Here is a 12,844-nt window from a genome sequence, read left to right as displayed (position 1 = left end):
TAGAGGAATCCAACTGATTTTTGGATGTTGATCTTATATCCTGCGACTTTGCTAAATCCCTCAATTAGTTCCAGTAGTTTTTTGATTGAATCTCTTGGGTGCTTATAAGCTTTTAAGATCCCAGTCACTATTCACAAAAGTAAATTGTGGAACAATGTTTTGTGTAGTATGTTATGTCAATTGAGCTTGATGTCCCTTGTAACTATAGTCCCGAGCCCACAGGTCCAACTACTAGCTCCCTCTGGGTAGCTGGCTATGGCCAAGGAGTGACTACAACCTTGTCCCTTGTCAGCTCTACTATGTACCTGGGAATTCTTACAGAACATACAAATACACTTGTAGAAACATTCTCTGCCAACTCTCTACATGGTCTTGGGCACACTCCCCCCTGCATAGACATACCTAATAGTTCAGCCCGTCCACCCATCTATCCATGCATATATCCATGTTTGCCTTCACTGACAACACAGTACTGTATGTGCAAAAGTGTTCATCTTTGTTGTCTGCACCTCCCATATACCTCTCTATGTCTTCCTCTTCCTCGATGCCACTGTGTTGATCACTCATATTTGGTACATTGCCCTTCTCTTCACCCAAATCAATACTTGTCTCTACCTATCTAACTGTGTTCCCTCCCCTCCCCTCCCACCCCTGGTAACCAACAAAGAAAATTTCCTTCCACAGATAAACCTTTCTTTGACTTTTAACAATAAGGGACTAATACAATATTTGTCCTTCTGTGATCAACTTATTTCACTCAGCATAATGTCTTCCAAGTTCATCTACATTATGTGGTATTTTGCAGACTCTGTGTTATTCTTTAGGGTTGCGTAGTATTCCATTGTGTGTATGTACCATAATTTGGTTACCCGTTCTTCTGTTGATGGGCACCTAGGTTCTTTCCATCTATTGGCTGTTGTAAATAGTGTTGTGATGAACATGGGTGTGCATATATCTGTTCTTGCCTGGCTCTCAATTCTTTAGGATATATACCTAGTAATGGAATGGCTGGGCAATGACCCCACAATTCTTGAGATCCTATCTTGCTTACTCCTCCCACCCTAAAAATCCCAGAATTGACCTTGACTTTGCCAAGGTTCATGACTTAGGCCCCCACCCAGCTGCCAGCCCTGCCCATGTTCTGGTTCTCAGCTGCCTCTGAAGCTAGGAGTAGACTTTTCATGTATCAGCCTCTTGCCTGGAGGAGGTTGTCCGGATCATTTTCTCCTAGATCTCACAGCAGTTCTTGGAAACTTTAGAGAAGGAGGCACAGAGAGGGAGAGACACTTGTTCATAGTCACACAGTATCACAGCAGAACTGGAATCTAAGTTTAGAAGACTCTGAAATGCCTGTCTTTTAAAATCCTTGTATTATGGAGAATATTGAACCCACATAAAATTCAAGTATAAGAAATCCCTATGTTCTCATCACTTAACCCCAGTCACCACCAACCCATGGCCAGTCCTACCCTATTTAGTAAATTCCAAGCATCATCAGCAGCAGCAGCTCAACTGTAAATTTTTCATTAAGTGTCTCTAACCAAACCAAACCAAACTTGCTGCTGTCGAGTCGGATCTGACTCATAGTAACCCCTTCTTGAGTTTCTGAGGCAGTATCACTACAGAAGTAGATTGCCCAATCTTCCTTCCGAGGAGTGGCTGGTAGGTTTGAACCGCCAGCTTCTGGTTAGCAGTCAAATGCCTTACCCACTGCCAATGAGCTGATTCTGACACGTAGTGACACTTTAGGACTGAGTAGAACCACCACATAGGGTTTCCAAGCTGTAAATCTTTATGGTGGTTCCTAGTTCCTAGTTCCGTAGTGCCTAAGGCATTTGATTGCTAACCAGAAGACTGTGGTTCAAACCCACCAGCCACTCCTCAGAAGGAAGATTGGACAATCTACTTCTATAGTGATACCACCTCGGAAACCCAAGGAGGGGTCTCTATATGAGTCGGATCTGACTCGATGGCAGTGAGTTTGGTTTTTAAATCTTTATGGAAGCAGACTGCCTCATCTGTCTTCCATGGAGTGGCTGGTAGGTTCAACCCAATGACCTATGGCTTAGCAGCTGAATGCTTTAACCACTACACCACCAGAGTTGCTTCTCTAAAGGATAAGGACTCTCTAACCCCCTTCGTTTCATCATTATTCAGTCACTATTCAAATTCCCAGCTGTCTCATGTTGTCGTTAGCTACCGTAGCGTTGGTCCCTGACACACAGGGACCCTGTGTGTGTGGGATCTGACTGTTTTGATCCACACGGTTCTCACTGGCTAATTGTTGGAAGATCAGCAGGCCTTTCTTCCTCGTGCTCCACACATCTCAATGGGTTGAAATGTCTGTTATTTTCAGGGCTTCCAACCGGTTCATTCCAGTTTGACCCCTGCTGAGAACTTGCCTGTCCACCCCAGATATACAGAATCAGAACCCACAGCTTAACAAGATCCCCAGGGGATTCTTCTGTATACATTATGTATACATTCTTATGTGTACAGAAGAATCGCATATACATTATACATACATTATAATGTATGTGTATATTATAATGCATATGTAATTATACGTGCATACATTATGCATATGTATATGTAATTTTACACACATGCATTATACATATTCTGTGTGTATACAGAAGAATCCCCTGGGGTCTTGTTAAATTGCAGCATCTGATTCAGTATATCTGGGGTAGAAATTCAAATTCTCAGCAGGGGGTCAAACCGGAATGAACTGGTTCAAAGCTCTGGTTTGTTTGTTTTTTCAATCTATAGGTTCTCCCTTCTTTTTTCCCTGCCATTTATTTGTTGAAGAGACTAGATTCTTCACCTATAGTTTGTCAATGTATGAATGTTGCTGATTGTGTCCTGGGAGTGTGTTTAGTGTGTTCCTCAGTCCTCTGTGTTTCCTGTAAAATGAAAATTCAGTCTAGAGACAAAACCCATGTAAATAAACTACACCAAATACTGCCCCTATTTTACCCAAGAGAACCCTCCGATAAGGACATAAGAATAATTCCTGTTTATTGAGCATTTATTATGTGCCAGGCACATATTAGTCCATTGACTGCTCACAATAGCCCTGTGAGGTAGGGTTTAGTGTTCCCCACCTATGGAAAGATGAGCAGATGAGCAAACTGAGGCCCAGGAGGGTTGAGTTGCCTGAGCTCAGGCAGAGGGAGGTGGCAGAGCCTTCTCCCAACCCAGCACTCTGAGCACAACCTTGTGACTAAAAAAGTTTGGGAGACTCGACCCCCACCAGAGCCTGTGTGCGTGTGTGTGGGCAGGGGGCTGTAGAGTGAGAAGAGAGGGGTGATGAACAGTCCCTAAGAGGAGAGGCATTTACCTCCCCAGTGTCCATGGACCACCAAGACTGGAAGGGCCTGGAGGACCCCTGCACCCAGGGAGTGTGGGCATGTTGTCAGGGGTCCTGGCTGGCTGGGATGCTGTGACTCATGCCTCTTCCACTGTCTCCGTAGAACTGATCCTGGAGAGATGTGATCTGGAGCTGGAGGCCAATGGCCGTGATCACCACACAGCCGACCTGTGCCACAAGAGGCTGGTGGTGCGGCGTGGCCAGCCTTTCCGGCTGACACTGCACTTCGAGGGCCGTGGCTATGAGGCCAGTGTGGACAGCCTCACCTTTAGTGCGGTGACCGGTAAGTACCCTACCCCATCCCATCTCCCTTTGAGTCTGATGTGGTCATTCTGTGACTTAATTGTGCCCTGTTTGGGAATGGAGCAGGTGCATGAACACCTCTTTGTCCCCTGGGAAATTCCCAGCAGCCCTCATGGCACCGTTATCCCCCTTGCACAGATGAAAGAGATGAAGTGAGGCCCAAACAGGAGTGTAGTCACCTCCAGGTCATCCAGCCTTATAAACAAAAGTGTGTCCCTGAACACTTGGGTTCCTAAAAGACTATTATCACCAGACTAGGGGTTAGCTTCCTGCTATGCAAGCCATCAAGATCCCAGCCCCTCCTTCTACATAAAAACAACTTTCTGACCTCTTATCAACAGTCGCTTCCTGAAATCCACACAACCCAACCAAGCCTCAGGGATCAGGTCCAAGTTGGGTATGGGTGACTGGGAGAAAACCCAGCTGGTTCCAGCCCTCTGGGGAGGTGGTTTTGTGCCCCAGCAATTTCTTTTCCAAGTCTCAGGAGAAGGCTTCAGGCTTGGGGTCTGGAGAGACAGACCTGGGTTGTAGTATGGGCTGGGCTGCCTCCCTGCTGTGTGACCCTGGGTAAGTTGCTTAGCCTCTCTGAGCCTGAGTTTCACCATCTGGAATGCACTCAGGTTAGAGGGTTGTTAAATGAAATAGGCCGGTCACAGGGGTAATGCCTTGTAGACATTAGCAGCTGCCCCCACCACCCTGTCCCCAGATGCCCAGTGCCCAGTTTTCTTTGTAGGCCATTCCTAGGAAAATGGCTTTGAATGCCGAATCAGTTCATTTGGCTCCTGGTGGGAACCACTCCCTTGGGGTCAGCAAGGGGCAGGCAGCCTGGCTGGGACTCTGGCCCAAGGGTGGGAAAGGTTGGTTCTGAGGTCTCCAAGGGCAAAGAGTAACAAGCAGTAGCTGTACTCGCCTGGCTGAGGTCTGTATTTACCTGGGAGACCGTTTGATAAGGCTTATCACAGTGCCTGCAGGCTGGCCATGGAAATCCTCTCCATCCCTTTCCTCCCTCCCTCTCCCCTCCTGGCCAGGACACACCCACTACCCAGGGACACCCCCCACCCCCAATACCCTGCACTCTTGAACCCCTTTCTAGCAGAGCAGAGGAGCAAGTCTCTGCACTTTCAAGCCTCAATTTACCTCCCTGTAAAATGGGAGATTGGAGTATATGATTAAGGACCAGATGTGGCTTCCTGGGAAGAGCCAGGCTTAGGATGATGGAACTGACATCAGCCAACATCTACGGAGCGCCTAAATCCTCCCAGCTCAGAAGTACAATTACCCTCATTTTGCAGATGGAAAAACTGAGGCTCAGAAAGGTCAAGTCACTTGCTCGGGTCGCATAGTGAGGTAGGGACAAAGCAGGATTCGAACCTCACTGTTGAGGGGTTTTCGTGTGCACGACAGCACAACAGGCACATCTACCTGTTCACTCCAAGCATCTGCCAACCAAAAAACCAAACTCATTGCTATCGAGTCAGTACCGACTCACAGCAATGCTTGGGTTTCCTAGGCGGTATCTCTATAGAAATAGATTGCCCAGTCTTCTTTCCAAGGAGTGACTAGTGGGTTTGAACTTCAAGCCTTCTGGTTAGCAGTCAGATGCCTTAGGCACTATGCCACCAGAGCTCCTAAGTGTCTGCCAGGCCTCAATTTCTCCCTCTGTGAAATGCGATGGTAGATGAGTTGCCCCTGGGCAGGTTGTGACTTCCCCTCATTTTTCTTTCTTCACTCTCAAGGTATCTCCTGTCTTCTTTCTTTTTTCTCCATTTGTCTGGGAAGCCTGACGTTAGGTTATCAGGGCTTCAAGTTCATGGTTGTGTGTGGGGCAACCAGCCTTCCCATTTCAGTGGCTAATCTCTGTTCTCCTTATCTCAGAACGATAGCCAACCTGACCTGGTCACAGCCCTTGCAGGCAGCTATGGGGCCCCTGTATCTCTGGGTGGGTGCACAGGGCTTCCTGATTCCAACAACCAAGATGCTCCTGGGGGATGGGGAAGCCAGAGGGACAATACTAGGAAGCCAGTTCCCCACCTCAAGGTCTGGCTGGGGGCCGGGACCTGACCCCAAATCTGGGCGAGCCTGGGCCTCACATGGGGCTGTGACCCAGCATCCAGCATGCGCCTGTGAGGGAACATTCTAGCTTATGACTAGTTCAGACAAACTGAGCCCCAGAGAAGGGAGAGAGCTAGCCGAGATCGCTCAGTGATTGGAGTGTGTGACCTGCTCCCACATACCCAGGTGCTGTGTGCTTTCTCGCAGAAAGATCAAGACCTAACAGGCTGTCTTACAGGGTGCAGACCATACCACACAAATACCATCCTTTGCCTAGGGCACTGGACTGCTAACCAGAAGGCTGGAGGTTCAAACCCACCAGCCACTCCTTGGAAGGAAGATTGGGCAATCTACTTCTATAGAGATACCGCCTCGGAAACCCAAGGAGGGGTCGCTATGAGTTGAATCAACTCAACAGCAATGAGTCTCCAGAGGTTCTGGTGGTGCAGTGCCTAAGGCATTTTACTGCTAACCAGAAGGCTGGTGGTTCAAACCCACCAGCCACTCCTTGGAAGAAGATTGGGCAATCTACTTCCATAAAGGTACCATGTCGGAAACCCAAGGAGGGGTTGCAATGAGTTGGAACCAACTTGACAGCAATGAGTTTGGTTTTTTGTTTTGTTTTGTTTTTGTACTCCCCAGGGGTACCAAGGTTTGGGGGTGTATGGAGAGGGAGTGAGGTCAGCCTGAGGAGTGAAAAGAACCCTTATGAATTAATAGAAGGCTTTACTCCAGAAGGTTCTGCTCACCCATTCTACCCTTGCTTCCCACCACTGTGGTCTGAAACTGTAGCCAGGCCTTCTAGGTCCCCACGGTCATTTCAACCCAGACTGGTCCCCATGGCGCCCCTGGCCCCACAAAGAGTACAGCATGAACCACAGCCAAGGAATTTGCAAAGCCAGACTATGTGAGCGGAGGTGGGCCAAGTGGACAGCCTGTCCTCACCCCTCCCTCCTGGGCCCCTTGGAAGAAAGGGGTGTGTGTGTGTGTGTGCGTGCACAATACTGCCACATGACAGAGACAAAGAGAAATGTGTTTCTTGACCTGTCATGGAGGGTGGTATGTCAACAGTGACAGTGGCTGTGGGACCCGGCCGGGCCGGTTACCATGGTGACCAGAAAATGGATTGTCCGAACAGGGACATTTCTGGGAGTGAAAGGGGTGCCATTAACAATCATGCCGGAACTACAGGCATAAACTGGGACCTCCTGAGCAAACCAACATGTGTGGTCACCCCAACTTTACCTCTTTCAGCCTGAGTTTCCCTATCTGTAAAGTGAAGCAGTCAGACTAGGCAATTTCTATGTTCCACTTCGGTCCTCATCATTGGTTACTGGGCTCAAGAATTCTGATTTTTAATCATCCCTTTTGATTGAAGATGGCTCACATTTACTGCAAAATGAGTATAAGCTAGTCACTGTTCCGAGGCATTCTGGTGGTGTAGTGGTTAAAGCTTTCAGCTGCTAACCGAAAGGTTGCTGGTTAGAACCAGCTGATGGGTTTGAACCGCTAACCTCTCCATGGAAGAAAGATGAGGCAGTCTGCTTCTGTAAAGGTTTACAGCCTTGGAAACCCTACAGGGCAGTTCCACTCTGTCCGAAAGGGTCGTGATGAGTTGGAATCAACTTGATGGCAGTGGATTTTTTTTTTTTAATTGTGATTTGGGTGAAAATTTACAGAGCAAATTTGCTTTCCATGCAACAGTTCACATACACTTTGTCTCATGACATTGACTACAATTTACCCCAATGCAACAGCTCCCTTCCCACTTCCTCCCGATAGTTAACTCTTCCCTGTCGCCATCCCTCTGTGCACTCCTGCCCCCTGAGGTTTGTTGTTTGTTTACTCACTGTTCTGGAAGAGGACTCCTGGTAGCACAAGAGTTAAGTGCTCGGCTGCGAGAGGGAATCGACTCTATGGCAACGGGTTTGGGTTTTTTGTTTTTAGTCACTGTTCTGGTGTCCTGAGTGGCACAAATATTTAAGCTCTTGACTACTAACCAAAACGTTGGTGGTTTGAATTCACCAAGAGGCTCTCAGCAGAAAGGCCTGGTAATCTGCTTCCAAAAGGTCACAGCCTTGAAAGCTGTGTGGAGCACAGTTCTACTCAACAACACGTGGGGTTGCCATGAGTCAGAATCGACTTGACAGCAGCTGGTAGTCACTGTCCTAAATGCTTTCTATGGACTCTTTTGTGAATCATCAAAACAGCGTGAGGAGGGGGTTAGTGACAATAATAAACAATGACTATCAAAAAACAAACTCACTGCCATGAAGTCGATTCTGACTCATAGCAACCCCCATTGGGCTACAGAGGCTGTAAACCTTTACAGAAGTGGATTGCCCCACCTTCCTTTCATGGAGCAGCTGATGGGTTTGAACCACTAACCTCCTGGTTAGCAGTCAGATGCCTTAGGCACTGTGCCACCAGAGGTCCTTAATAAACAATCCAAACTAAACTCACTGCCATCAAGTCAGTCCTGACTCATAGCAACCCCTCCTTGGGTTTCCAAGGCGATATCACTACAGAAGTAGATTGCCCCATCTTCCTTCCCAGGAGTGGCTGGTGGGTTTGAACCGCCAGCCTTCTGGTTAGCAGTCAAGTGCCTTAGGCACTATGCCACCAGAGCTCCTGTTGTTGTTGTTATTTGCCATCGAGTTGGCCCCAACTCCTAGCGACCCCTCCTTGGGTTTCCGAGGCAGTTATCACTACGGAAGTAGGATTGCCCAACCTTCCTTCCGAGGAGTGGCTGGTGGATTTGAACCGCCTAGTGACTATTATTTATTGAGAACTTACTACCTGCCAGGTGCTGGATGCACAGGTGTGCTATATTATAATTGTCCCCTAGCTCATCTCCCTAGTTGTTTATGGACAGAAAGTAAAGTTTGTGCCTGGGGGGGAGATGACTGCCCTCTGAAGAAATCCAGACTCTGTGATGTTATCTTAGTGGGATAAGGAGGCAGGGCTGTTCTCTGGAGCCGGTAAATCTAGAGTAGCCTGAACAGGGGCAGAAAATGATGTCTGTTGCCTGTAGGGGATTTTCCACTTTTATTATCCCCCTTTACCTTTTGTTATCTCCCTTTCGTTACCCCTCCCCCTACCTGCTCTCTATATGTGCTATTTGGCATGTAGACTTGGCTGCCTGATTAGTATTTAATCCGGGGAGGGAGGAATTTGGGTGTTCTCCTCACAAGATGTGAACTGGGGCATGCTTGGATGCGAACTAACATCACCCTGTGGACAGGAGCCTAACGTCAGGGAACCTAGGCTGATGATAATATGTGCTTATTGCTCTCCTATTTATTATGTAGATAATACATGTGTGTCAGTCATGTCATTTGACTGTCTGTGCTCTGCTCTGTCTGGTTTGTGCTCTGCTCCAAATGATATTCACTAAGAACTTGTGAATATAGTGGTATTGCACCAGGCACCTTGAAACACATTTTACATGCCTCATCTTCTTTCATCCTCGCAACAACCCTATGTGATTGACCCCGTTTGACAGATGAGGAAACTGAGGCACAGATAGCTAAATAACTAGTCCAAGATTACACAGCTGGTGCATGACCTAGATTCAGACATTCCCACCACATATTTCTTCTTTGATGAGAAAATTACAGACCAGAGAGGCCTGGTGACTTGGCCCAGGTCACATCGTACTTAGCAGCAGGGGGAGGATCAGACCTGGGCTAGTTCTTAAGCCCACTGCTCCCTCAAACATGGACTCTGGAAATCAGGGAGTGCTTAAAGGTTTCCTGTGGCTCCTAACTGCCTGACAGGGCCCTGGAGATGTATGTCATACTTGTTAGTTCATGGTTATATTTGGGCCTGGGTGTGGGGTGGGGCTAGTGGGCAGGGAGGAGCCGGGCAGGCACTGGGAGGGAGCCCCTTGGAGAGCAGGCTCTGATATTGTCGGCCGTGGACGGGCAGAGCTGAAGGGAGGGAGATGGAATAAAAATAAACCCTTCTGGGCAGTCACCCAGTCTGTCTCTCCTCTCCACTGCCCATATCCAGAAAGGGCGACCAGCTCCTCCCTGCCCTCCCCATGACTCAGAACTGCTTGCCAGGGCCAGGCCCTCCCCTCCACCTGGAAAAGCAGACACAGTTGGGGCAGGCTCTCCACATCCCTGTGCCTTTGAGCTCCACATTAGGGAGCATCCTCTTTGGGGACAAGAGGTGTCACGGAGGACATGCAGGGGAGTAGAGCCTAAAGCCCTGGGTTCAGAAGCTAACTTTGCTGCAAACCCCAGGGAAGTCCTTGGGAGATCTCCTTCTCTCTGTGCCTCAGTTTTCTTGGCTGTCCAGGGGGCTTCAGGGAAGCAGGATGTGCCAAGGCTTCCTAAAGTGGAAAAGACCGAGGGAAGTGAGGGATGGTTAGGACCAGCTCCTCTTCTGCTCTGGCTTTGGAAATATAGAGGCCAGCAGTTGGAGGGGCACAGTTGGAGTCAAATGCCGAGAGGCTATTCAGCTAACACCTTTTGCTAGCCCACAGCAAGGGGGCTCTCAGACAAGGCCTTGGGCATCAAGAGAATGAGGGTCCCATCCTAGTCAGAGTCTTGGTTTCCCTTCTGCAAGGGAAGGCAGGATGGTGGCAGGTAACAGTTTTGGGCACAGGAAGATCTTTAAGGAGTGCCTTTTATAATTGCTATCCCTGCTACAAAGGAGCTCTGGTGGGGCAGTGCCTAAGGCATTTGACTGCTAACCAGAAGGCTGGCGGTTCAAACCCACCAGCCACTCCATGGAAGGAAGACAGGGAACCCAATGGGGGTCGCTATGAATCAGGGTCAACTCAGTGGCAGTGGGTTTGGTTTATCCCTGCTACAGATGGACAGAGTGAGTCCATTAGGAGAAGGGTCGTATCCAAATTTATACCAGTGTGACAGAGTCTCTTTGCCCCAGACTACATGTCCCCTCTCTACCAGAGGATCTGCTTCCCACAAAATTACCCTACAAGGTTGAGGTTCTGAGCCCCACTTTACTGATTAGGAAACTGAGACTCAGAGAGATAAAAACATCTTGCCATAGTTCCTACAATGGTTAGTGGTGGGTCTAGGTCTGGAAACTAGACCCCTGGGACCTCAGGTATATGCCCTGCCCCTGCCAGAGCTGCATCCCTCCTTCCCTACCCATCCCTCACTCATGGCTGCTGCTTCCTCCCTGCACAGGACCAGCTTCCAGCGAGGAGTCTGGGACCAAGGCCCGCTTCCCACTGTCTGACACTGTGGAGGAGGGCACCTGGACAGCTGCAGTGGTAGACCAGCAGGACAACATTCTCTCACTGCAGTTCAACACCCCAGCCCATGCTCCCATTGGTCTGTACCGCCTCAGCCTAGAGACTTCCACCGGCTACCAGGGCTCCAGCTTCGTGCTGGGCCACTTCATCCTGCTCTTCAACTCTTGGTGTCCAGGTAAGCTGTATCCCATCCACAGTGGGCGGGGAGGCAGGCAGGGCCAGGCCCACCCATGGAGGCCCCAGGGGAGGAGTAACAGCACAGAAGAGCCATCAAAGAGGATTGAGTGAGGCCTGCTGCGTGCCAGCCTCACAGAAACCTCCCCACCTGAGTGCTCTTGTGTCAGTTCTCAGTGCTGCTGTAACAAAAACACCATGAGTGAGTGGCTTTGACAAACAGAAATTTATTCTCTCACAGTTCAGGAGCCTAGAAGTCTGGATTCAGGGCACCCACTCTAGAGGAGACGTTCTATCTGTTGCCTCTGGGGGAAGGTCCTTGTTCCTTAGTCCCTTGTGGATGGCATCTATATTCCCCATCTCTGCTCTCTCACTTCCTCCTTTCTTTCTTTCTTCTTTGACGTTTATTTATTTAAAAATTTTTATTGTGATTTGAGTGAAATTTCACAGAGCAAATTCATTTTCCAAACAGCAGTTCATACACATTTTGGTTCATGCCACTGACTGCAATCCCACTTTGAGTAGCTCTCTTCCCACTTTGAGTAGTTACCTCTTCCCTGTGTCCTCCTTTCCTATGCATTCCTGCCCCCTGAGCTGTCTCCCTGTGCAAATACTGCCCTTCTGTTCTCCCATGATTGATTGTTCAAAGGAGTGTATCTACCTGGTGTAAATGTTCACCTTATATGCCTGTCTGTTCTTTGGCTGGAAGCCATGGGAGTGAGTTCAGTACCAGGCCCGAAGGGTCACTGGGGGCCATACTCTCAGGGGTCTCATCAGGCTCTATCAGACCAGTAAGCCTGGTCATTTATATGATTTTGAATTTTGTTCCATATTGTTCACCCATTCTATCCAAGCACTGATCCCTTTCTGAGTGGTTGACAATGGTAGCTGGGCACCATCTAGTTCTTCTGATCTCATGGTCATGTAGGCTGAGGTTCGCGTGGTCTACTAGTCCCATGGACTAATTGTTTCCATTCATCTTTGGTTTTCTTCATTCTTCTTTGCTTTAGATGAGGAGAGAGCCATTGTTGCTGTTCTTTTTCTAACTGTTGAAGATGTTGGTTTAAAGTGTTGATTTTGGCTCTTTCTTCTTTTTGGATGTGTGCATTTAATTGCTATAAATTGGCCTCTGATCACTGCTTTTGCTGTGTCCCAAAGATTTTGATATGTTGTATTTTCATTCTATTTGATTCAAGGAATTTTTGAATTTCAATTTTTATTTCTTCTCTTACCCAGTCTTTCTCAAAGAGGGTGTTGTTCAGTTTCCATGTGTTTACTCTTTTTCTGTTGATCTTCCTATTGTTGGTTTCTAATTTGGTAGCATTATGATCTGAGAAGATGCTTTGCAGTATTTCAACATTTTTAAATGTAATAAGGCTTGCTTTATGGCCTAACATATGATCTATCATGAAAAATGTTCCATGTGCACTGGAAAAGAATGTATATTGTGCTGTTTTTGGGTGAAGTGCTCTGTAGATGTCTATAAGATCAAGTTGATGGATTATATTGTTTAGTTCTTCTGCATCTTTTTTGAGTTTCTTTCCAGTTCTATCTTTCATTGAAAGTGGTGTATTAAAGTCTCCCACTATGACTGTGGAGTCATCTTTTTGACTTTTCAACTCTTTTAAAGTCTGATTTATGTATTTTGGGGCTCTTTCATTGGGTCCATAGATATTTATTATGGTTATATCTTCTTGTTCAATTGATCA

The 12,844-nt window shown here is 47.8% G+C and overlaps 1 protein-coding gene across 1 annotated transcript in view; it reads left to right on the top strand.

Annotated features, from left to right (window-relative positions):
* Window positions 1-3,412: 3,412 nt before the first annotated feature.
* TGM2 (transglutaminase 2) overlaps window positions 3,413-12,844 on the top strand; it is a 37,743-nt gene continuing 28,311 nt past the window's right edge. The window contains exons 1-2 of the mRNA XM_007934658.2: window positions 3,413-3,656; window positions 10,894-11,136. Of these exons, the coding sequence (XP_007932849.2) occupies window positions 3,413-3,656; window positions 10,894-11,136 (487 nt within the window). The remainder of the gene's footprint in view (window positions 3,657-10,893; window positions 11,137-12,844) is intronic.

The sequence above is a fragment of the Orycteropus afer genome, unplaced genomic scaffold, assembly GCF_000298275.1.
Source record: "Orycteropus afer afer isolate SDZICR_OR568_19922 unplaced genomic scaffold, OryAfe1.0 scaffold00020, whole genome shotgun sequence".
NCBI lineage: Eukaryota > Metazoa > Chordata > Mammalia > Tubulidentata > Orycteropodidae > Orycteropus > Orycteropus afer.
Note: the sequence above shows the minus strand (reverse complement) of the source record. Positions and strands in the feature narration are given on the sequence as shown.